We start from the raw sequence: 24313 nt of genomic DNA on the forward strand, positions 1-24313 counted from the left end.
AACCTCTGCTCTGTGAAAGCCCATGTAAAGAAAATGAAAAGACAATACACAGACTGAGAGAAAATATTGGCAAACCACATGTCCAACATAAGACTAGTATCTAGAATTAAAAAGAACTCTCATAACTCTAAAGTTAAAAAATCCAATTAAAAATAGACAAAAATGTGAATAGATATTTCACCAGGTAAGATAGATATATAGATGGCAAACAAGCTATAAGAGAAATACAATGTAAAGCCATGTTGAGATACTATTACACCTATCTCAGAATGGCTAAAATGAATGTGACAAAACCAAATGCTGACAAAGAAGACACAGGGATTTGTGTTATATTTAAACTATTCTGTATCTTGATTGTAGTGGTGGAAAATGAACTTACACAGGTGATTTACAGGTGATAGCACTGTGCAGAACTTAATATACACACCCCCACAGAACTAAGTACAATTAAAACTGGAGAAATATGAATGGACTGTATCAATGTCAATAACCTGATTGTGATATGTTTTTGCAAAATGTGACCATTGGGGAAAAATGGACAAAGTTCACACTGGATCGCTCTGTATTATTTCTTATAACTCCATGTGAATCTATAATTAGCTCAATTTTAAAAATAGCAAAAATTATAATCAGTTATAATCTATTGATAAATGGAATGTTTTTCAGCTTTACTGGGGTAAAATTGCATAACTATAAGATATTCAAAGTATACAAAAGGATGATTTGATACAGATACATTGTAAAAGGGTTCCTCTCATCCGTGTTAACCAATACATCCATCACCTCACCTATTTACTCCTTTTTGTGGAAAGGAGTTTAAGAATACTGAAGTTGTACTCTGCTAAGATTCATACTAATCTTAGTAAACTTCAATTATACACTACAGTGTTATCCACTATAGTCACTGGGTCATACATTAGCTCCTCACACCTTATTCACCTTAGAGCTGAAAGGTTGTATCTTTTATTAACCTCTCCCTATTTTCCCACCGCCCCACACTGGCAACTTTTGAATTTGACTTTTTTAAATTCCACAAATTTTACAAAAGGAAGAAATTATGAGATCTAAAGTAGTTAGTAGAAGATCAGATATGATCTGGCTTTAGTATATAATAAAATATATGGGAAACTTAGATAAATAATGGGACACAGGAGATTTTCTAGGTAGGTAGGATAATGACTGAACATGAAGTGCATTGGACTGATTCAACTTCAATACAGTGCTGACATTTTAGATCAGAAACCCTGTCATGGCATTGTTACATCTTCCAGTCTCTTGATCTGAGTGCTCACTTGGGAAAGTTTACACCATGAACCAAATTCTAATGGTGTGTAGTGGCTCTAACATGTATCCAAGTTATATTCATGTCAAAGAAAACAAAGTGCAGCAGATATGGAGGATGATGAATAAGTATTACTACTACAAAAAAAATTAAGCTAGGCAAACATCAGAGGAGCTAGTTTCTATTAGGAACCAAAAATGAATCCCCCTAACCTCTGAAGATACTACTGACTACACAACAAGTAAAGGGTGAAGTAGCCACACAGAGTGAGAGGCAGTGGCTCTCCATTTTTCACAATGGTTCAAATAATTAGGGTATATCTAAAAGCTTTATTCACTTATGCAACTTCATCAAAAGGGTTATAGATCTGCATACAATTATGGTAAACTGAGAACTGAAAGGTTATGTTTTCAGAGTAGTTAATAAGTGTATGTCTAATTTAGCAGACAATAAAAAATACAATTCTTTCTGGAATCACATTCTCCTTGGCAACTGACTTGTAAATAGGTTATATGCACCAATATAGAGAATGAAAGGCCAAGAAAGGGGGAATTATTTTGAATTCCTACACTGGCCTGCAATATTATTAAAGAAAAAGATATGGTTAAGAGAGGCCTAATAGAGTGTGGGGAGAAAAAAAATCAATAAATACAAAGACAGGAGAGGCAGAAGTGAAAACAAGAGTTACCATTCCAGATTATTTAGGTAACAATTTTCACTTACTCATTCAATCAACAAATATTTAATAAAGGTTTTAGGGCCCAGTCAGTATTAGGTACTGGGAATACAGCAGTGGACAAATCAGACAGTGTCTCTGCTGTCCTTGACTCCCCCCCTTAGTGGAGTGAGACAGACAATTAAGAAGACAAATGAACAAGAGCATATCAAGTAGTGAGAAATGCTAAGGTGAAAATGAAACAGAGTAACATGTTAAAGAATAACTGGAGTCTATTTCGCATTTAGAGGTTAAGGAAGGCTTTTCTGAGGAAGTGATAAGCTGAGATCTGAATGATAAGATGGAGCCAGTATACATAGATCTAAAAAAAATCATTCTATATACATGGAAAAATAAGTAAAAAGAAACTAAAATATGCTGGGGGAGGGAGAGGCGTGGTTGGAAAGGACAGTGTATCTGGAGTGGCCTGAGAAAAGGGTCAGGTAATATAAGATGGGCCTTGAAAGCCAGAGTATGCTGTTTGTTTTAAGCACTGAATTTTATTCCAAGCATAATAGAGATTGATGATCATTGGCCAGATACCAATGCTCCAATGCCAGTAAAATGCCTACAGCCCCTGAATGTCAGATCACACCATGAAGAAGTGGACAGGACATACGTCTAACTGACTTAAGTCAGATCCTGAAGTTACTGAGTTTACCAGAAGTGAGACCAGACATTCTGCTATTAGTCAAAATGGGGGTTTAAGAGTTAAATTAAAATGAATAATGGAGAAATAAAATTAATACCTTAGCTTTGAGACACATGAGTTTGTGACAATAATATATATAAACAAACGATGCTAATTTACTGCTGTCCTCTATATTCCAAAATGGTACTCTCGCTATATGTGATAACCTAAAATATTTTCAAAAAGGCTAAAGAATAATTTTTAGGACTTTTTACATTAGGTACATCAGGTAGGTTCCTCTAGTCTCCCTCTTCTACCTGAAAACAAAGAGAAATAGCTCCAAAACAATGTGCTGCATAGCCATCAATTCTCAAATTTCCCATCTCTTCCCAGCCTACAACATGAGCAAAGAGTAAAAGATAAAAGGCATTTCTGAGGGATCTGGGAGAAAGCTCCCGTTAAACCTATTACTGCACTCTGGACGGGATGGCATCTAGTGAGCCCAACCTGTCAGACACTCTAAAAACTGCCCTTCAACTATAGGTGGCCTTCATTCAAAAATCATATATTAGCTCCTGTTGCTACTACCATGTTCCTTGTTGCAAATAACTCAACACTTTGTCACATTTTTTAAAGATTTTATTATTTTTTTTTAGAGAGCAAAGGGAGGGAGAAAGAGAGAGAGAGAAACATCAATGTGCGGCTGCTGGGGGTCATGGCCTGCAACCCAGGTACGTACCATGACTGGGAATCGAACCTGCAACACTTTGGTTCGCAGCCCATCCTCAATCCACTGAGCTACGCCAGCCAGGACATTTTTCAGTTATTGTTCATTATATCTTCAATTTTTTTCTAGTTATCTATTTGTTTGTACTCATTTTCAATCCATTATGTGAGAGCAATTCCGGAAGTCCAGAGGCCTCTGACTTCTGCACTCCCAGTGCTAGTGAATGGCCTATATTCTATCGTTTCATTCTGAGAGTACATGCCTGGCCTCAGTGATGGTTCCTCAGTTACACTCAAACCCTTAAGAAAACTATGACAGGTCTAAGTTGATAGGTCTAAGTGTCACAGTTATTCAACATTAAACCAAAGCCTCACGTGACTATTAATTATAGCCATGAATTCCCTCTCAGACCAAAGACCCCTTTGCAACAGCCCAGCCAAAAGGTAGAATTACTGACTTTTACCTCCTTCTGGAACATGGCACCCTAGTAATACGACCCTCTGTCTGTTGGTCTCTCAAACCATAATTGGCACTCTCTGAGCCAGTTATCTGTGGATTTGTCTACAAGTACTTCATTGGATAATGGCTTTTTTAGACATCAAAAATAGGTAGAAGCTTTTATCTCTAGCTTCATAAAGCTTCTAATATCAGAAAAAAAGAGATTGAAAATATTAAAGGCGAGTTCAGCATAATAAAAGAAAATGACTCATGAGATTTGTTCAGGTGACTTGTTTAGTCTGAAAACAGCTTGAAAAAGAAAATCACTAATAGTGGATGTCAAAATTTAGATAGAAACTCTAAAGGAAAATCAAAGCTAGCATAGAATTTTAGAACTTATTCTTCAATGCTAAACCAATGTCTTCATTTTCCAAAGTAAGAAACCAGTGCTAAGAAAATCAATTAATGAACTAAATAATAAATTATTAGGTATAAACTAGTAAGTTATCAGAGTGAGGACAAGAATGTATATCAAATCAAGGCCAATTTCTGAAAGGATTCTCAAATTAAACATTATGAGGAAAAGGTAAAGGTTTACAGATAACAAGTCAGCTCTTTGGCTAAAAAAATATATATCTATTTCAATATAAATGTTGGATAGAATGGTGCTATAACCAATGGGATTTGCTAGTTCACTTTGAATATGAAAAAGACATTTAAGAAAAAATTAGTGTGAACCTGATATAGAGATAAAGAATTACTTTGATTTAAGAAACCACACTGAGCTGGAAATGCCAGTAAAGGGGAATCAAAAGCAAGAAGAATGTGTTTCCTAACAAACCTAGTCATCATAGTCCAGTAGGAGAATGACAATACTTTTGTGCTCACAGTGGAAAGAAGGGCTGAAGACATTTTATTAAGATATAACAAAAGGAAAAAGGAAAATTGCAGTGAAGGGAGCATCAAAGGCTCTTGTGAGCTTCTGAAAAGCTCAGTGATAAAAAGAAAACTGTACTAGACATTTTGAGGAAGGTGGAACCAAAAGGTATATAGACAGTTAAGTTAGAGCTTTCAGGGATTATAACACACACACACACACACACACACACACACACACACACACACACACCAACTTCTTTGTGTAATATTTTCCAACAGACGGGAAAAAGAATATAGAAATCTGTCAACAACAATCCCATTCCTGGGAATACACCCTAGAGAAGAAACTCATGCACATGTGTATCAGAAGACAGGTGCAAGAGTGTTCATGCCATCATTGTACTAGCAGAAAACTAGAAATCACCCAAGTGTCCAGAGACAGCAGACAGGAGGGTATGCTCCTGAGTGGCATCCCATGGGATAATATATGGAATATTATACAAAAATGAAAACAAACTAGAGCTGTACAAAGCACAATTGACCTTAGAATATAATTATGGTATAAAAAAGCAAATCACATAAGGTTACAGTGTTATACTATTTAAATAAAGTTCTAAAACAAACAAAGCTAAATAATGTATTATTTAAGCACATATTAAAAACTGCTTTAAAACAAAAAAGGAAGATGATAAACACAAAGGTTTGGCAGTAGTTACATCTAGGTAGAAAACAAATGACTGAACAGGTGAATAAAACATAGGTAGATTTAATAGTATTAGTAATTTTTATTAAGTTGTATAATGAATTCATGGGTGTCTTATTTTTATAACACATCAAATATTATATAATAAACACACATTTAAGCTTACCACTTCCTTTTCTTTTAATTTTTTCCATTGGATTTTCCATATATATTGTATAAGATAAAAATACATAGATCTAAAAACTGCCCCCCTATTACTTTTCAGAATCTGAGCATGAATACTGAAGAAGTTAATCTAATGAGATTTCAATGGGAAAAATGCAAAATATTAATGATCCACTCAAACTCCACAGGCTCAAAAATCATATGAGAATATGACTTACTTCATCAAACCTCTTTAGAAAGGGGAAGAAAACTTCATCCTCTTTCTAAACAACAAAATAGTACAAAGACCTTCTTGCTTCCCAGGTCAGTAAGAGGGAAAACTCAGAAACAATTGCCTGTATCTGTTAACATTCTTAGACAAAGAGTTTTAAGAACAGAATGTTTAAATCTGTGAAGATAAACATGGGCCAAAAAATTTGAAGTATCTTTTCAAGGCAGAGACACACAAAACGAAATTAAGAAAACGATTCCACTCCCTAGCATATTGCCAACACTGTAAATAGCAGTTGCAAAATAACAGCAAATTGAAATAACTCAGATTTGTTCAGAATGTCTAGAGTTCACAGGACTTAGAGTGATTACCTCTATCTTATGTAAAGTTGTATGAGAGGATTGCCACTTTCCAAAAAATCAGAAAGGTAATATACTTAATACGAAAACATACCAAACAAATTTCTGCATAATTAAAAAACCAGTAGTTTTTGCTCCTCATTTTAATCCCTAATGGTACATACTTTCATAAAATATGTTTATTAAACTATCTGGTATTTACTAAGAAAATTATACAAATTCTTTAAAAAAGGACCAAGGACACAAAATCTCAGGGAGGAAAGGTGTATTTTAAAGAGTTAAAATGAAATAATAATGAATACTAAATGTGTTCCTTATGCAAAAATCCAAAATTTTTTCCAATTTCTCCATGAATGAGAAACATAAAAGGAGGTCTGGATCTGGAATACCCTCAACACTTCACCAATACAATCTTGAATCATAAGTGGCAATAACCTAATATCCATAAATTTTGTTTTAAAAGATCATTTTGATGCTTTACAATGGTATGAATGTTACTTTTTGTTGTTTTTAGAATGGGCTTTTACTAGATTATTTTTTTTAACAGAACACATTACTCTTAACACATTGCTCTTTAAACCTCATCCAAGGCTTTACCAACCTCTCGCAGACAACATCGTATTTGGCATATTTCTCAGCAGGGAAGATTGGCTTCCAGTGGGGAAATTTTAGTATCAGCTTTTCCAAAAAGCTGGAGAGGAGAGTTAAACTAAATTGCCCTTCCAGAAAACAAGAACATCATTGCTGCCAAATGCTAAAATCCCCTAATGCCATGGGACACGTCCTATGATTCTGCATGTGGTGCAGGATGTTTTCTGTAATATTTCTCTTAAATGTTTCGCCAAATAATAACAGTAATAGTAGTTACAACAGCAATAGGTTAATAATTACAATTATAGAAACTATGTGTTATATACATATAATATTTCAAATCCTCACACAACTCTGCAAGGTACCATTCATCCAGTTTTACAGGTGAGGGAACTGAAACACAAAACAAATCATTTGTCCAAGGTCATGCAGCTAGCAAATAAGGTTAGCTATATTTGCTGGGCACTTACTATGTTCTGGCAATGCTGTGAATGCTTTAGTTGCATTAACTAAATCTTGATCCTCAGGATAGCGCTATAGCACTATAATTATGTCCTCAATTTTTTGGTTGAGAAAACTGAGGCACAGAGAGGTGCCCGGTGTCATCCACGTGGCAAATTCTGGACTGAGTTTCAAACATAGGCGGACTAGCTCCAGAGCCCACACTTGTAGGCTACATAGTAGCCTATTGTAGGCTATCAGTAGGCTACACTAACTCTCTAAATATTAGAACTTATATTCAAACCCATATTCAGCACACTCAAAAACATGTGACTTTCAAAAAGGAGTTTTCCCATTGTCTAAACTATATCACATCCCTCATTTAGTACAGCAAAGATATCAGATGAGTAATACACAACAACATATTGGCAAACTAAATATAATTCAGTGAAAATATATGCAGAAATACAAATTATTATTTAGAGATGTGAATAATGATAATAATCCATCAGATATACACATAAACACGTGTTCATTCTTGTGCTGGGTAACAGCTGCATAATCCATTGGAAAGCCTATCCCACCAGGAATCCAAAGCTCAAATGTTCATGTCCTCTCTCTACATACACAGGCAAATGAATCCACATACTTTCATTATCATGATAGCTTGAAGCAAACGATTCCACTGGACAAATGCTCTAATTTCTGACCAACAGATAGCCTGTGGAGCTGTACCTAAACCCTGCATACTTTCCATTAAGTTTACGGCCTCTGTTGAAGAGAGAGCTTACTTATTCCACAATTTCTATGTAACTACAAGCCTTATCATTCCCTCCCGTTCATCATAATTATTACCTAAGACGCAAATCTTTTAAAAGGGTCAAAAAGTCAGAAAGAAGGTTTGATTTTCTCAGAATTAAGGTTTATATTACTGTATCCCTTTTTTTGCAATCTCACATGACACCAGAACCTGACCCAAACCAGTTCACTCAGCCTAGGATCATATACTTAGTAGTATGATACACAAGACATGATAGTAGCCGAAGCACTATTATTAAAGAGAGATTAAAACAGCTGTACATTATGCTGAAGCACTCACTATTCCCTTTACAAACAGACGGTCCTGGATTACAAGCAGCACTTGACCATTTAAATCACGACAACAACCAGATTTAACCAGCTGGGCCATATTCTCCTAGGCAATGCCTGTTGACCCCCTCAGTCACAGCTGCTCAAATGAAATTCTCATTAGACAACTTATTTTCAGAAGCCAAAGGACTCTCTGATTAAATATAAGTATTTAGATATAGAAGTCCTTTTTAAAGTATTCATTTTCTGACAACTGTCGCTTATGCTAGAGCCCAGCTACATTGGCAACAAGATGGGTGATACAAAGATAACTAAAATTCATCATTTAATCACAGCTGAAGGATTTTTATCTTGGAAGCAGTTTAACCTAAATCTATTAATCAAAGTCTTTCTTCACACTTTAGCCACCAATATAAACAATGTTTACAAAGGCAGATGCTGATATTCATTCATTCTATACATTTATCCATGCATTTATGCATTTATCTATTATTTACCTGCCTACCCCTCTGTGACAAAAAAAAAAATCAAGGTTAAATTTACAACAAAACAGAAATGCTGCTGATTTCCCCACAAATCTCCATCTCAGAGGAGGCACTTCAGATACAGCCCCTTTGTTCATCAGTGTTCCAGCAGTCCAGTGTAAACACTGTTTTGGAGAGGGCATTTCTTAAAGGTATGGCAGATAAAACACTGGAGAGTTATTTGGTTGATCAAAGAACCTATCTGTAAGAGAATAACTTTCCTACTACTACATGAAGAATTTTTGTTTATCATATAGATATTGTTTTAAAATAGGTCAAAATAAATAAACTTTTATAGATCAGTTCCTGTATTTGAGGGGAAGAGGGTTAGGGGCCAGGGGAGGATATTTAGTTTGATTGAGTCGAAACATTCTCCAGAGCAAGGATTACTCAGAAAAGGTTATTTACTATGTCAGTAACACAGGCTTGTCACTCATGAGGTATGCCCCTCAAGCACGGAAGTGGAAGTGAGGGAGAGGTGGGTTATGTATTTCAAAGCCCTTGCACATCCCATAGGATGAGATGTCTCAAATGAGTAGTTGGACCCAGGGTTTTAAAACGTCAAATCCACGCTAATATCGGTGGAGCTATTTTATCTCCTCAGATCTAAAATATAGCTTTATAAAATCCAAAATTTATCAGAAACTTTTTAATGATCTTTTCTATAATTATTTCTTTTCTCCCATTATACTGTTCTATTCTATTGCTCCAAACAGATAATGAAAATTAGGAATCAAATTCAAAATAAAAATAGAAATCTTCACTGCTTCCATGTCCAAAACATGTTCTTATACTTCTTTTCCTATTGTTTTACCACCTTTTATTCACCCATATTTAAAAACTCTGAATTACCTTCTAACCAGTCCTCTCTCTTGGTCTCCTCACTTAAATGCCAAGTCCTTATAATTCTATCTCCTAATATCTTTTCCATATGCACCCGTCTTCCTTTCGTTTTTCTGCCACCTTAGTCCAGGTCCTCATTATCTCTGGCCTGAAATAATCTCCTTAATATCTCTCCATGCTCCCACATATCCTACACAGCTCTGCCAGATTAACTGTCCGCAGAAGAAGCTCTAATCCATCACCTTATTGAACTAAAAAATAGTCAATGAATCATCCATAAACTTCAATATAAAATTCAAACTCCTTAACCAGGAATTAAAGGGCCTCTAATATCTTAATATAACTTATACTTTCAGTCTTATATCCCTTAAGGTTATTATGTTATTAAATATTGCTTCCAAAATATAATACAACTCTCCATTTATCCAGATTGGTTCATGTCAATAACTTTTACAATTTTTAAAGGACATGTATATATTTTTTCTTTTAACCTTTTGACCCCTTCACTCATTTCTCCCACTCCCACTCCCCACCAGTCTGTTCTCTGTATCTATGAGCTTTTATTTCTCTTTTTCTTTTTAGATTCCCCATATAAATAAGATCAAACAGTGTTTGTCTTTCTCTGACTTATTTCAGTTAGTATAATACCCTTAAGGTCCATCCATGTGGTTGTAAATGGCAAGATTTCATTTTTTAATTAATTATTTTTAGAGAGTAAGAAAGAGGGGGGAAGAGAGGGAGAGGAATATTGATGTGAGAGAGAAACATCAATCAGCTGCCTCTCACACACACCTGACCTAGGACCAAACCTGCAACCTACACATGTGCCTTGGCCGGGAATTGAAACAGCAACCCTTTACTTTATGGAATGACTCCTGACAAGCTGAGCCACACTGGTCAGGGTATAGACTTCATTTCTTTATGGCTAATATTCCATTGTATATATAACCACATCTTTTTTATCCATTCAACCATCCATGGACACTTAGGTTGCTTCCATATTTTGGCTTTTGTAAATAATGCTGTAATAATAAACATGGGGATACATATATATCTTTTTGAATTAGTGCTTTTGTTCTGTTGGTTTTTTTCCAGATAAACACCCAGAAGTGAAATCGATGGATCTATGGTAGTCCTATTTTTATTTTTTTCAAGAACTGCCATACCGTTTTCCAAAGTAGCTGCACCAGTTTACATTTCCACTAACAGTGCACAAGAGTTCCCTTTGCTCCACATCCTCACCAACACTTGTAATTTTTTGTATTTTTTTTTAGTGGCCATTCCCAAAAGGGTAAGGTGATGTCTCACCATGGTTTCAATTTGTATTTCCCTTATAATTAATGATGTTGAGCATCTGTTCACGTACTGTTGGCTATCCATGTCCTCTTCAAAAAAATATATATTCAGATTGTTTGATTTTTTTTTTGCTATTAAGTTGTATGAATACTTTACATATTCTGGATATTAGCCCCTTATCAGATATATACTTTATGAATATTTTCTTACATTCAATCAGTTGCCTTTTCATTTTGTTGATGGTTTCCTTTGCCATGCAAAAACGTTTTAGTATGGTATAGTCCCACTGATTAGGTTTTGCTTTTTTCCCCATAATCATTTATCCACTTTATACCCTCATCCACCTCCACGCATGCCTCTCCTAAAAAAGAAGTTTTGCTTTTGTTTCTTTTTCTTTTGGTGTCACATTCAAAATATCATCACTTAAACAAATGTTAAGAGCTTACTACCTATGTTTTCTTCTAGGAGTCTTATGATATCAGGTCTTACATTTGTCTTTAATTCATTTTGAGTTAATTTTTTTGTGTAGTGTAAGACAGTGGTTGAGTTTTATTCTTATGCATGTAGATGTCTAGTTTTTCCACACCATTTAATATTAAAAAGACTGTTTGTTCTTTCCTTATAGCATATTCTTGTCTTTCTTGTCAAAATTAATTGACTTTCTATGTATAGGTGTATTTCAGGACTCTGTATTTTGTTCCACTGATCTGTATGTCTGTTTTAATGCCAATACCATTCTGTTTTCATTATTATAGCTTTGTTACATAGTTTAAAATCAGGGAACATGATGCCTCAAGCTTTGTTCTTCTTTCTCAAGATTGCTTTGGCTTTTCAAAATATTTTTAGAATTCCATACAAATCTTAGGATTATGTGTTCTATTTTTTTGAATGCCATTGGACTTTTGATAAGGATTGCATTGAATCTGTAGATTGCTTTGGGTAGTATGAATATTTTAACAATATTAACTCTTCTAATTGATAAGAACGAATATATTTTCATTTATTTGTATATTCTTCAATTTCTTTCCTCAGTGTTTTATAGTTTACATATATAAGCCTTTCACATCCTTGGTTAAATTTATTCCTAAGTATTCTATTCTCTGATGCAATTATAAAAAATAGGAGTGTTTATTTTTCTTTCTGATGGTTCCTTATTAGTATATAAAAATGCGAGAAGTTTTTTGTATATTGGTTTTGTATCCTACAGTTTTACTGAATTTGTTTATTAGTTCCAACAGGTTTTTTGATGGAGTCTTCAGGATTTTCTATACATAATAATACCATATCTACTGCAAATAGTGAATTTACTTCTTCCTTTCCTATTTGGATACCTTTTAATTCTTTCTTGCCTAACTGCTATGGCTAGGCCTTCCAATACTGTATTGAATAAATGTGATAAAGGCAGGCACCTTTGTCTTTTTCCTGATCTTAGAAGAAAGCCTTTTGAGCTTTTCACTATTGAGTACAATATAAGCCATGGGCTTGTCATATATGATCTTTATTATATTGAGGTATATTCCCTCTATACCTCAACATAATAATAAAAGTATTGGGTACTTTTTAAGATTTTAAACCATAAGTGGATGTTGAACTATGTAAAATGCTTTTTTTTAAATCTATCAAGATAATTGTTATGATTTTTATTTATTTCATTAACGTGGTATATTATGCTGATTGATTTGCTGATGTTGAACTATATTTGTATCCCTAGGATAAATTGAATTGATCATGGTGTATGATCTTTTTAACGTATTATTGAATTCATTTTGCTAATATTTTGTTGAAGATTGTTGCATTTTTTAGAAATATTGACCTGCAATTTTCTTTTCTTGTGGCATCCTTGTCTGGTTTTGGTGTCAGGGTAATGCTGCCCTCATTAAATGAGTTTGAAAGAGTTCTGCCTCTTCTATTTTTTGGAAGAATTTGAGAAGGATTAATAGTTATTGTAATGTTGAGTAGAATTTACCAGTGAAGCTGTTGGGTCCTGGATTTTTATTTGTTGGGAGATTTTAATTAATGATTCAATTTCCCTACTAGTAATTAGTCTGTTCAGATTTTCTGTTTCATTATGATTCAGTATTTGCAAGTTTTATCTTTTTGGAAATTTACTACATCTAGGTTGTCAAATTTGTTGGCATGTAATTGTTCATATTAGTCTTCTGTGCTCTTTTATATTTCTATGGTATCAGTTGCAACATCTCCTCTTTCATTTTTATTTTATTTAAGTCATCTCTCTTTTTTCCTTGATTCTAGCTAAAGGCTTGTAAATGTTGCTTATCCTTTCAAAGAACCACCTTTTATTCTTTCTGATCGTCTCTATGGTCTTTTAAGTTTTTATTTTACTGTTCTACAATCTTTGGTATTTCCTCCCTTCCAACTTTGGGTTCCTTTTTTTTTCTTTTTCTAGTTCCTTGAGGTGTAAAGTTAGGTTGTTTATTTGAGACCTTTCTTATTTTTTGAGATAGGCATTTATCACTATGAACTTCCCTTTTAGAACTGCTTTAGTTTCATTCCACAAAATTCAGTATGTTATATTTTCATTTTTGTTTGTCTGGGGTATTTTTTAATTTCTCTTTTGATCTCTTCTTTGACCCTTTGATTGTTCAATAGCGTGTTGCTTAATCTCCACATATTTGTGAATTTTCCAGTTTTCTTCATGCAATTAATTTCAAGTTTCATACCATTGTGGTTGGAAAAGATGCTTGATGTGATTTAAGTCCTCTTACATTTATTTATTAAGACTTTTTAAAATTTTTTATTGTAGTTCAAGTACAGTCTTTATTTTCCCACCACCACTTTCCTCCACCGCACCCACCCCACCTCCACCTCCCACCCTTAATCATACTCCCCTTTGGCTTTGTCCATGGATCCTTTTATAGACTTTTGTATGGCCTAACATAAAATCTTTCCTGAAAAATGTTTCACATGCACTTGTGAAGTATGTGTATCCTGTTGTCTTTGGATGTGAAGTTGTGTATATATCTGTTAAGTCCATATGATCTAATATGCTGTTTAAGACTGCCGTTTCCTTATTGATTTTCTGTCTGGAAGATCTATCCATTGATATAAGTGGGGTATTAAAAAATATCCTAATACTATTATATTGTTATCTATTTCTCCCTTTAGGTCTGCTAATAATTATATATTTAGGTCCTCCTGTATTGGGTTCATATATATTTATACATTGTATTCTCTTGTTAGATTGACCCCTATATAATTATATAATGCTTATCTTTATCTCTTACTACAGTTTGTTTTAAAATCTATTTTTTAATGAAATAAGATAGCTACTCTAGCTTTCCTTTGGTTTCCATTTGCATGGAATATCTTTTTCCATCCCTTCACTTTTAGTCTCCATGTGTCTTTACATCTAAACTGAGTCTATTGCAGGCAGCATGTAAATGGGTCTCCTTTTTTTAATCCATTCAGCCACTCTATGTATTTTGAGTACAGAATTTAGTCCATTTACTTTTTAAAAAAGATTTTATTTACTTTTAGAAAGAGAGGGAGGGAGAGAAACAGAGGGAGAGAGAAACACCAATGTGTGGTTGCCCCTCACTCCCCCCCCCCAATGTGGACCTGGCCCAAAACCCAGGTATTTGCCCTGACTGGGAATCAAACAGGTGACCCTTTCCTTTGCAGTTCAGTGCTCAATCCACTGAGCCACACCAGCCAGGAGTCCACTTACTTTTAAAGTAATTATTATGAGAATGTACTTACTGTCATTGAGTTCATTGTTTACTGGCTGTTTTTGTAGTTCCACTCTACCACAACTCTCCTACTACTTTTAATTAGATCCTGAACTGTTGGGTGTTTTAAAGATCTCTGCCTGTTCCTTCTGCCTGAAATGCACCTCCCCTCTATTTCTGCCTATATAAATCCTTTCACTCTCTAAGACTGGTTAAGATCCATTTCCCTAAAGAAGTTTTCCATGGCTTTCTAGGCAGGTGCAATCTAGCTTGTAAACTCCTATAACATTTTATTGATAGAGCTCTCATGGAACTTATCACATATTAGATACTTAATTATAGTTCATTTTTACATGTCTTATACCTCTTACAAGAATATAAACTCTTTAAAGTTAAAGGCTGTTTCATTCACTATTGGTGGCCCATATCACGTAGCATAGAGGTTCTTAACCTAGGGTCCACAGAGTCCAAGAATCCATCTACAAAATATGGGGACGCTATGAACTCAGATAAAACAATTCACTAACCTTTAATCAAAATTTTATATTTTCTTAAATCATGGATGCAGGCAACAAACCACAAAACACTCATAGTATTTGTGACATTGTAACTAATACAATCACAATATATTTTATGATATTGTACTTGATGAAGATATCTCAAAATATCATTTATGTTTATCGCTACTTCAAAATTATGATATGTTAGTCCCTCCATTAGCTCTTATTGTTTTTAGTCCTTCCACTAGCTCTTATTGTAAAGTAGTATCTTATACCATATCACAAAATTTAAGATTTCAAATTTTAATATAATTCATTTTCTCTATAATTCTATGGATTTTACTTTATGCTTTCAAAATAAGAAAGAACCTGTAGATTTACCTAGACTTATTAAAAGGATCCATGGGGGCTGGGAGGCAGGAATTAGTGGGTGAGAATCTCTCATTTCCAATACAGCACTTCACAAAATAAGAAATAAAGAACTTATAGAAAAATAATCATGATACATGCAGTTCTTGAATAGGACTATAAAAGTGTACTATGAACTACAGAAATATTGTATAAACATAGTGTTCATAAAAATTAATAGCCCTAGCATTGGAAAAAACTAATTCTCTGTCCTTTACAATAGCCTTATTAAAATGCAATTATGACAAATACCATATGATCTCACTTATATGTGGAATCTAAAAAACAAAATAAACTGATGAACTCACTAGAACCAGAGACATGGATGCATAGAACAGACAGACAGATCTCAGAGGAGCAAGGGTAGGGGCAGGACTGTATAAAAGAAGGTGAAGAAATTAGCCAAAGAATATATATGCATAGCCCACAGACACAGACAATAGCATGGTGAAGGCCGGGGGAGGGGAGGTGGGGTCTTGGTGAAGGTGAACAAAGGGTGGAGGAATGGGGGACATCCGTAAATAGTGTCAATAATTTTTTAAAAAGCTAAACAGAAGGAAAAAAAGATTGTTGCATACCTCCAAGGACAACTTATTATCCTCCAAAGAATAAAGCTGATAATATGGACAGCTACAACTAACTACTCAATAGTTGGTTGTATTATAAACAATATTATGGTTCCTTGTAACTTATCACTGATTTGCATTCTATCCCCAGGGAATTAGATAGAATAAATTCAATCCCTACTCCATATGACTTTAATCTTTAGAGACAACCATCATGTCATCCTTGATTTTCTTTTCTCCAGGGTTAATATTACTAGTTCCTTCACCCATTCCTCATTATATAACTTTGCATCTGTTATCACGTCAACTGTTCTCCTCTGAGAATATTTTGAGTCTCTTGTAAAGTGTGGTAATTCTCAACTCAACACAATATTTCAGATGCATTCTGTTGATCAGGGAGTTCACTGGGATTACCACCTCTTTGCTACATACTGTAATTTTAGTAATGCTGACTGAGATAGCATTGGCAATTTTTTAGCAATATTCATCATGCTAACTCCACTGCCCTTTCTGTCACCTTAAACTCATAAGCTTTTTTTAAAATTAATGTGTCTGTTATTTGAATTTCCTTCAGTAATCACTTGAGAAGCTGGGAGTTTTGTTCACAACCTCTGGACTTGATAATACGATGTATTAAATTTTATTCTGAAGGTTAATTTTAAGTCCATATTTTCAGTTTATCTTTTGTTTTGTTTCTTTCATATATTATTCACTGTTTCTCCCAGATTTGTGGTATCTGTAAGTTTGACAAGCATGACTGTCACATTTTAATATTTGTATTTACAATATTTTATGCATCAACATACACTAAAAACCCCTGAATTCTGATGCCTAAAATATATGTACTGTAGAAAACAATCAAAGTTTTGTGAAGTACATAGAAGACATTCTTCAATAGTAGGAATATGATGATAAAGAACTCTTAAATTGGAGGTCTCATATCCTAAGTGTATCTCTTCCATCAAATTTATAACAGTGATGAAAAGGAAGAGTATAAAACTAACCACTACTTACAACAGAAAACCACTACTTACAACAGAAAAATGATTTTAAATTCCTTTGTAATCTGGACAAAAAAATCACAAGAAATCAATTTCTTTATTTTTATACTAAAGAGTCCTCTAACGTATTTTGAAAACTACTATCTTATAGAACTAAAACCATCTTTCTGGTGAATCATAAAAGTAATCTAGCAATCTCACTTTTTCAGAGATTATTGATCTGGCAGCCTCAATTACTCTAAAATATAGCCAAAAATGCAGAAAATAATAAGCAGTCAGAAGAGTTAGCATGATTCCATGCACTAAAGACCATGCATATTACCTGGAATCTCTCAGTAATTCACCCAGATATATTTGTTCATATTTTAAATATAGTCCAGCATGTCATGATCATCTGATTTCATAATTTATAGATTAATAGGAGAAAATTATAAATTATTCACAACTAAGCAAGAAGTAGCAGCCTGCAACCTAAAGAGGAGAAACCAACACAAACACACATGCTGAAAAATATCTATCTCAAGCAGACACAAGAACTCCAAGGTTACATAATTGCAAAGAAATAGCCATAAAACCAAACAGTCCTAACTATCCCAATGATCTCTGGGGCCATCATTACATTATAGCATAGTAAAATAACTGACATTTATAATATGATAATCATCATAACACTTCAAATTTATGTAGTTTGCAGTTCATAAAAAAACCTTTATATTCATTATTATAGTTAATTCTCAAAATGTTTAAGTTACCAAGTCAGGTATTGGTACCATGTCCAGTTTAAAATTTTTTGGCTCAGGGAGATTGTGGAACTTGTACAGGGCCACATTAATTATTAGGTATTGTAGTTCACAGTCTACTGAACCATGACTCCAAGTCATCACATAATATTTACATTGTATGCTATATAATGTGGTCAGTAAGACAGAAAAGTGCATAATACACTTTAGAAGCTTCCGCAAAAACTGACGATGGGCTGAACACATCCACAAAAATTAATCTGAGAGTTTAAACTTTTGGGCCCTTGAAGGAATAAAATTAAGATAAATGAAAAATTCCCTTATATCAAATCTCTATTTCCCCACAGTGTCACAGAGTTTTAAGTTTAACTTACAGTGTTAGTAATAAATCCAAAATCATTAATTACCCTACATTTTAAAAATCTAAAATCCGCACATAAAAAATGAAAGACCATACATACTTTAGCAATCACTTAGATTTGATTTATTTAATTGAAAATGTTATTAAAGAGTCTTTCATCTATCTTTCAGGACATATTCGAACCTGAGTGGATTCTTGTGGAGAATGTAGACACAGTGGAGATGCAATACCGGAAAAGATGTCATGGGTCAAAGCACCTCCCACTTGAGCATTTAGCTCTAAGTCTTAGAAACCTTCAAATCTCAATTCCACAACATCTGGAGGCAAACTAATACTGTTTATGATATTTATAAAAATGAGAAGAAAGACATTGTTTTCGGTTTTATTTTTGCTTTTTAAGCAGTTGATATTTTCATAATTAAACACTACCCATCAAAAGGGAATAAGGGGCAAAAATTAAAAATAAAGTTGCAGCTGGAAACATTATTATACTACCTTTTTTCAGGGAAAGGCTTACAGTTAGTTTAAAACCTTGATTTGTTATCATAGGAACGAATAAAATGCACAGTTTTACCAAAATGGAGCTACCTGCTTAATACTCTTAATGAATCACAATCTGCCCACACCACAGCAACCCCTGAATAACTTTTTCCTAGATAACGCCAATTATGCTCTCCTCTGGCCCTTGAAATCCCACATTTTTTTTAAGGCCTGGAATCTTTAAAAGAATAAAGCCCAACAGTTAAGTCCACACGTACCTTCTTGTTCAGTCCGAGTCATTTCCTCAAGCTTCTTCTGTTTCAGTGTGTCCACCACATCAGCAAGGCTCCCTTTGCGGCGCTCTGGGGTTCCAAACGTAACACTGGTCATTATCTCACGGTCCCGACTCCCTTCGTCAGGCTTATGTGGTGAGGTAGAGGTATTTCGGAAGGAATATAGGGAACATAACTTATTATTCTCTGACTCCTAGGAAAACAAAATAAAATAAAGCCATTAGGATACTTGTCTCTTTGCTTATCACTGGGAAAATTTCATACTTAGAATGACAATATGTGATACATAGAGGGACAAATAAAATATAACTATCCATGCTTAAAAAAATACTAAATATTAAAGAAGCAGTTATCAAAAAAGCTAATATGAAATAGCAGATTCCAACTGTAATTTTATTAGAAAAACAACCAGCCTAAGTGGTTTAAAAACAGTTTTAAAATAGACACTTCAACTTCTTCCTCATTTACACCCTTCATTTAAAATAGTTCAGATTCAATTATTCATTATTAAGATTGGCAAAGTTTTTCTTTTAATTAGCAGTTTTATTAGCAATGTTCTTCCACAGTCTAAAATATATATCACAAAACATCATCCTAGAATTTAGTACCAGTAGAAAAATTGGCTTCAATAACCATTGTCAATTGTTCACCAGAAAATATATAAAATATCTAAGTCAATGCTAGAAAGTTAACTAACCCGAATATTTTTGTGTGCTGGGGTTTGGGAAGGAGCATTTTTTTCTAGCTGTACATCTGTCGAAAATTACAGAAACCTCTTTCTATTCCTTACTTTATATCATTGATACTTCAGCACACAATCACACACACATTTTCATGGGCACTTAAAAATGGTTTGTGTTATGTTTGTTTCCAAAAGAACAAGTTTATTACAGAAACATTTGCACATGAATTACTTCAAAGTACAGAGAAGTTAGCTAACTGGTAAAAGAGTTAGATCCATCTGCGAGGAGGAAAAACAAATCTTAGATTAAAAATAAGACACCTAAAAGTTTATAGATCGAAAATGTTTTCATATCTCTGTAAATCAGAACCGAGGGTTGAAAGGAACTAGTCTTTGGCAGTAGCCCATCAGTAGCCTGGCATTCACCTCATGTGTCTGTGTCTGGGCAGTCTCTCCCCCATTAAAAATTTTTGGGAAATAGGGTCCTGGCTGGCATAGTTCAGTGGATTGAGCAAGGGCTGCGAACCAAAGCATTGCAGGTTCGATTCCCAGTCAGGGCACATGCCTGGGTTGCAGGCCATGGCCCCCAGCAACCACACATTGATGTCTCTCTCTCTCTCTCTCTCTCTCTCTCTCTCTCTCTCTCTCTCTCTCTTTCTCCCTCCCTTCCTTCTCTAAAAATAAATAAAATATTTTTTAAAAAATTGGGAAACAAAGTATCTAGCCTTTATGATTCTCATCAGAAGCTTGAAAATCTTAACTGCTCCTATATTTCTCTCCATCTTCACAAAGAAGCCTGGCAAGCTTCAAGAACTAGGGAAAGAAGCAAGAGGTGAAAGTTATAGATTTAATAAGTGGGAAAGGGTAAAAAGGAAAAAAGGAATCTAGAGAAGTAAGTTTCCACATATATTAAATGAGATAATAATTATACTCAAAAAATGCTATGTGTGCAGGTATTATTGTCATTATATAGAAGGCAGGAATAAAACTTATTTTGAGGATTATTGGGAGCATATAATGAGATAACATTTATAAAGTAATGGCACACAACGTTGAGCTCATAGCTGGTATTTAGTAAATAGTAGGTCTCATTATTTTGATGGAAGAAGACATAGGAATGAAGCCAAGGAGGATTTTTCCTACTTTGGACCTAAAAAAATTTTTAGTAAGAAATGTTATGAGTCTTGGAAGTACATTGAATATTGTGAAGTCTGTGAATATACTAAAAAAAAACAAAACCCCACTAAATTGTATACATCAAATGGGTAAATTATGTATATTGTATCACAAAGCCATTAAAAATACTCTGAGCTAAATCTTAATCTTTTTTGCATTCCCAGTGTTAGCACAACGTTTATCACAGAGAAATGCTCATTAGATTTCTAGTGAAATAAAATGAAAAAGATAAAATTAATGGGGCAGGGCAAGAAAGAAAGCTCCTCTTTACCTTGGTCCTAGATCTTTTCCTTCCCCAGGAAAGATGTTTTTCATTCATGTTTGTAATAACTCCATGGAATGATGCTGAGGAACCCCTTTATGCCAATCATGTTTAGTGCATGGTTTTTTGGAATGGCCTCTTCATTCTTCAATTTGTGCAGACAAAAACTGAGATGTGTTTGCAAAAGCCATTTTGACTCCTTAATAGTGTCCCTTCAGAAAGCTGACCTAGGTGTTTTTAAATCAATAATCACCATTTGATCAATCATGCCTCAGTCATTTTCATTTCAAATGCAAACTAATCTTATATTATAGCCTATAAGTCAAAACCCAAAACAAATTCTGGCTCAACCTAAGGGATCAAAGACCAAGTCAAAACAATAGGTATGTGGAAGTGGTTAGCTACAAAGGACTCATCATTGACTATAATAAAGCAAATTTTTTTATCACTTAAAAGATGGTCTAAGCCAGTCAGACAAAGATAAATATCATATGATTTTGCTCAATTTGTGGAATCTAATGAACGAACAAGCAAAATAGAGACAGACTCATTGATGGAGAGCAGTATGACAGCTTAACAGCTAAGGGAGGGGAGGTTAAGGGTAGAGGGAATGTGCAAAAAGGAAAAAGGACTCATGGACATAGACAACAATGTGGTGATTGCGGGGCACAGGGAGATATATGGGGAGTAAATGGTAATGGTAAAAAATGCAATAATTTTTTTTTAATGGTAGAGATGGCTCTCCAGCCTGAGTAACAACCTTAAGTTGTTCTTAAAGCATTTAGGCTCCATACAATACCACCTTTTTCTCTCAGGATTAAGTTCTGTCTTATTTACTCATGTCACTTGTTAGATTGACTGTGTTTCTTGTTTTTTTTTACCTGTGAGTATGCAGTCACTGCTATCCTGCACCACAGACAATAACCATGGGTTTCCACATCAATGACTCACTCACACTGTCCTCTGCCGCATAGTCTGTGCGAAGTGGCTCAGCACTACCCAGAAGCAGGGAGCAAGAAGCTGAAGTCATGATTTCTCTAAGTCACAAGAACTGCATGTAGCATGTCACAAATGCACCAAAATAGGCAGTGAATGAAATTATAAATGGCTTAAGTTGTACAAGTAATTTTATACCATTCTTAGAAACAATGGAAAGGGGCAAAATTTACTCTTTCTGGGCCTCGCTTTTTAACTTTCTAAAACTTAAGAAATATTGCTCTTTCATGAGTGGAGTCCTATAGTCAATTTATCTGAGTAAAGAGGCACATAAATCCAAACACTTAAAATGTAGAAATTATTGTGGGATAAAAGGCAATAATGCCAAATTACAAAAAGAGACTTCACAAAGACCTCTAATTTTTTTTCTAGAGAGCTAATTTTTAAGTAACTTTTTCATAAGAAAAAAGCTCAATTTATCCTGTAATTTCCAAAAACAAAACAGGTCCCATGAAATGCCAATTGAGGCAAGATTCCAAATGATAATATCTACTGAGTATCAATGCATGGCCCTGCAGCACAGCTGTGGAGAGATCTGAGACGGTATTTCCCTAAAGCAGTGGTTCTCAAACTTCAAGACATAGAATTCCCTGGCATGTATGTTAAAATGCAGATTCTCTCATCTCCTCCATACCCTGAAGAATAGGACTCAGGAATACAAATTTTGATGAACATCCCAATTGATTCTAATCACAGGTTCTTTAATTCTGATGCAACTCACTTGAAGAAATATTGATTCCTAAGAAAGCAATGAAATAAGTGTGTTTTGCCATAATGTTATAATGCAGGCACAATTATGAATAATTTTAATAAGCCTGGTTAGTTATGATTTTTAAAAATAACATAAAGGAAATTACCTCTCTTCTTTTGACCCTTCTTGTGAACACAACCACTATATAACATGACTGAACACATGACCATCACAGAAAATAGAGCATATGGGGCACTGAGTGAGCATTAGTTCCTTCAAAGGAAATTTACTATAAATTTGTTTGTCAGCCCTTAACTTCAGTGGCTGTGCTTAAGCTAACAGTAAAGAAAATGTTCAAAATATTATTTGAAAGAACTTCAGGTCCCAATACAAAAAATAAAGACAGTAATGTTGATTCAGATTATCTAAAGAGCATTTCACTGGAAATCAATTAAACACAATAAAAAAATTGTATGTGGAAGACTAAAAATGTGCCCAGCAGTACCAAAAAAAAAAAAGTCATTAGGCAGAGTTTCTACAAAAGATTAGCAATTTTCATAAATTAAGAATATTTAATTAAGATGTTTTTGTGTTTCAAGGGATAGAAAAGTAAATACTAAAAACAAAACACATGTATGTGTGGTGACAGATGTTAACTAGACTAATGTGATGATCATTTCACAATAAATACAAATATTGAATCATTACACTGTACACTAGAAACTAACATGATACTGTGTGTCAATTACACTTCAAGTTAAAATCATGTGAGCTGGTAGATGTTAACTTATTGTGGTAATAACTTCATAATACAAAAGTATGTCAAACCATTATGTTGTACACCTTAAACTAATATAATGTTATATGTCAATTATATCCCCATAAAACTGGAAAAACATTAAAATAATATTTTTTCAACTTTTCAGAAGGTATTCAAAACTGGTTGCTCAGCAGTGGTATTCAAAGGATGGTCAACGTAAATATCCTTCTCATAGTATTGTGAATATATATCAAATATACTCAGATTTTTGAGCCTTTGAGTGTCCTGTTCCTTTCCCTTAAATGTCCTATATCCCCTTTGACGATGTACTCGACCCACTCTTCACAGCTCAGGTCACACTGCATCTCATTCTTGAAGTCCTTGCCTGACTAGACTGAGCCTTACTATTCTCCTATTTACTCACAAAGTACACACTGAAGCACTGAATCAGAATCACGTAACTTAGCATTTAATAAAATGCTAGAATAAATTATTATTATTTCACATGTATTAGTTACATTTGCAAATTTACATTAACTCTTGAAGGAATGGGGCCATGTCTCATGCTTCTTCTATGTTCTTCCAGAGCATCAAACAAAATTCTGACAAATGAACTTGAAACAGTTACTCATCAAATATATCAAAAATAATAAAATATTAAAGCTAAGGGTAAATATTTGTTCCAACAATGCCTGAATTGCTATTTAAGCAAAATAATGAGAACGGAGGTATTAAAAATAAGGGATTTGTTTAATAAAAGATGATATAGCTATACAATGGGATACTATATGGCCATTAAAAACAATATTATGTA

The 24313-nt window shown here is 34.1% G+C and overlaps 1 protein-coding gene across 5 annotated transcripts in view; it reads right to left on the bottom strand.

The window, feature by feature from the left end:
- The window catches only part of SOX6 (SRY-box transcription factor 6), a 607033-nt gene that overhangs the window by 315776 nt on the left and 266944 nt on the right, over positions 1–24313 (bottom strand). For all 5 annotated transcript variants that reach the window (XM_045825240.1, XM_045825238.1, XM_045825237.1 and 2 more), the window contains exon 5: positions 18918–19125. In XM_045825240.1, coding sequence (XP_045681196.1) covers positions 18918–19125 — 208 coding nt within the window. The remainder of the gene's footprint in view (positions 1–18917; positions 19126–24313) is intronic.

Source organism: Phyllostomus hastatus, unplaced genomic scaffold (assembly GCF_019186645.2).
Source record: "Phyllostomus hastatus isolate PE091 unplaced genomic scaffold, TTU_PhHast_1.1 phas_scaffold_585, whole genome shotgun sequence".
Taxonomy (NCBI): Eukaryota; Metazoa; Chordata; class Mammalia; order Chiroptera; family Phyllostomidae; genus Phyllostomus; species Phyllostomus hastatus.